Source organism: Oscarella lobularis, chromosome 2 (assembly GCF_947507565.1).
Source record: "Oscarella lobularis chromosome 2, ooOscLobu1.1, whole genome shotgun sequence".
Lineage (NCBI taxonomy): Eukaryota > Metazoa > Porifera > Homoscleromorpha > Homosclerophorida > Oscarellidae > Oscarella > Oscarella lobularis.
Window position 1 is genome coordinate 165,242 of NC_089176.1, and position 1,202 is coordinate 166,443.

The 1,202-nt window shown below is 52.1% G+C and overlaps 2 protein-coding genes across 3 annotated transcripts in view; one reads left to right on the top strand and one right to left on the bottom strand.

The window, feature by feature from the left end:
• Positions 1-1,202, bottom strand: part of LOC136183533 (uncharacterized) — a 31,643-nt gene continuing 30,441 nt past the window's right edge. The window contains exons 2-3 of one of the 2 annotated variants that reach the window (XM_065970198.1): positions 1,111-1,144; positions 1-1,061 (exon numbers count right to left, since the gene is read on the bottom strand). The gene's annotated coding sequence lies outside the window, so the exon portion shown is untranslated. Of the gene's footprint in view, positions 1,145-1,202 lie in introns of both variants that reach the window. The other variant, XM_065970197.1, reaches the window with a different exon arrangement.
• LOC136183534 (ADP-ribosylation factor 3-like) overlaps positions 102-1,202 on the top strand; it is a 1,458-nt gene continuing 357 nt past the window's right edge. The window contains exon 1 of the mRNA XM_065970199.1: positions 102-687. Within this exon, the coding sequence (XP_065826271.1) occupies positions 218-687 (470 nt within the window). The 5' untranslated portion in view covers positions 102-217. The remainder of the gene's footprint in view (positions 688-1,202) is intronic.

Here is a 1,202-nt window from a genome sequence, read left to right on the forward strand (position 1 = left end):
CTCGGTGCCAGGACGCAGCTAGCTAGCACCTGCAGCACCAGGCAGAACCGCAAAGGCACGAGCGATCGTAAAAATCTATAGCTCTAGCGTGCGTTGTGTTGACGTAATTCCTTTACGTCGAAATCGTTGCTAGAGTGTCGCGAGGCCGTTTTCGCCTACGACACCACAACCTACTCGGCTTCCGTCGTCCGTCCTCCGCCTGTCGACCGTCGCGACGATGGGCAACTCGTTGCGAAACCTTCGCAAAGTGCTCGGACGCCTCGCAAAAGGCAAACCGTCGCGAATCGTCATGGTCGGACTCGATTCGGCCGGCAAAACGACAATTCTCTTCCGTCTCAAGTTCGACGAGACGATAAGCACGATCCCGACGATCGGCTTCAACGTCGAAACGATCACAGTCGCCGGCGTCACGTTCTCCGTCTGGGACGTCGGCGGACAGGATCGAATACGACCGCTTTGGAAGCACTATCTCAAGAGCACCGACGGTCTCATTTTCGTCATCGACAGCGCCGATCGCGCGCGCTTGGACGAGGCGAAAATCGAGCTACTCAATCTCGTTCGTTCGGACGACATGCGCGGCGTTCCCATACTCGTTATCGCGAACAAGCAGGATTTGAAGGAGGCCGTGAGGCCCGACGATCTCGTCGATTTGTTTGCGCTCAACGATTTGACCGCAACGAACGAGTGGTACGGTGGAATGTCTGCGGTGTTCTCCCTTAGGAGGGGATAGAGAGGGAAGGGATAGAGAGGGAAGGGATAGAGTAGGTTTCCTTTCTTCGAAATTTCTGGGGTGTCGATCTTGTCACTTCTTCTCGAAAACGGATAATAGTCCGGACACGATGGTGTCTGGGTTTTTTTAAGCCCCCTTTACGCTCGCTCCCATTTCACTAGAGTGATTTCGATTATGGCTAATTTTCTGACGTAGTGTTGACACTCCCTGTTTCCTATGCATTGCATAACGTTTCTCCTCTGGTCGTAAACTTCCTTGATTGGATGTGTGAGGCGGGTCTCCGTCTCCGCAGCATCCTTCCTACCTAAACACTGTCTCTGTGAAAAAGTCTCTAGAGAATGGGTAGCTCCGTATTGGCGCGTGAATAGACGTTAGCTTACTCTAGAACCTCGATGAAAAGACGTCTTGCCACTTCTGTGTCAGTTAATTAAAAGATAAATATTTACATGTGAAGGGGGTTGTCATTCTCCAC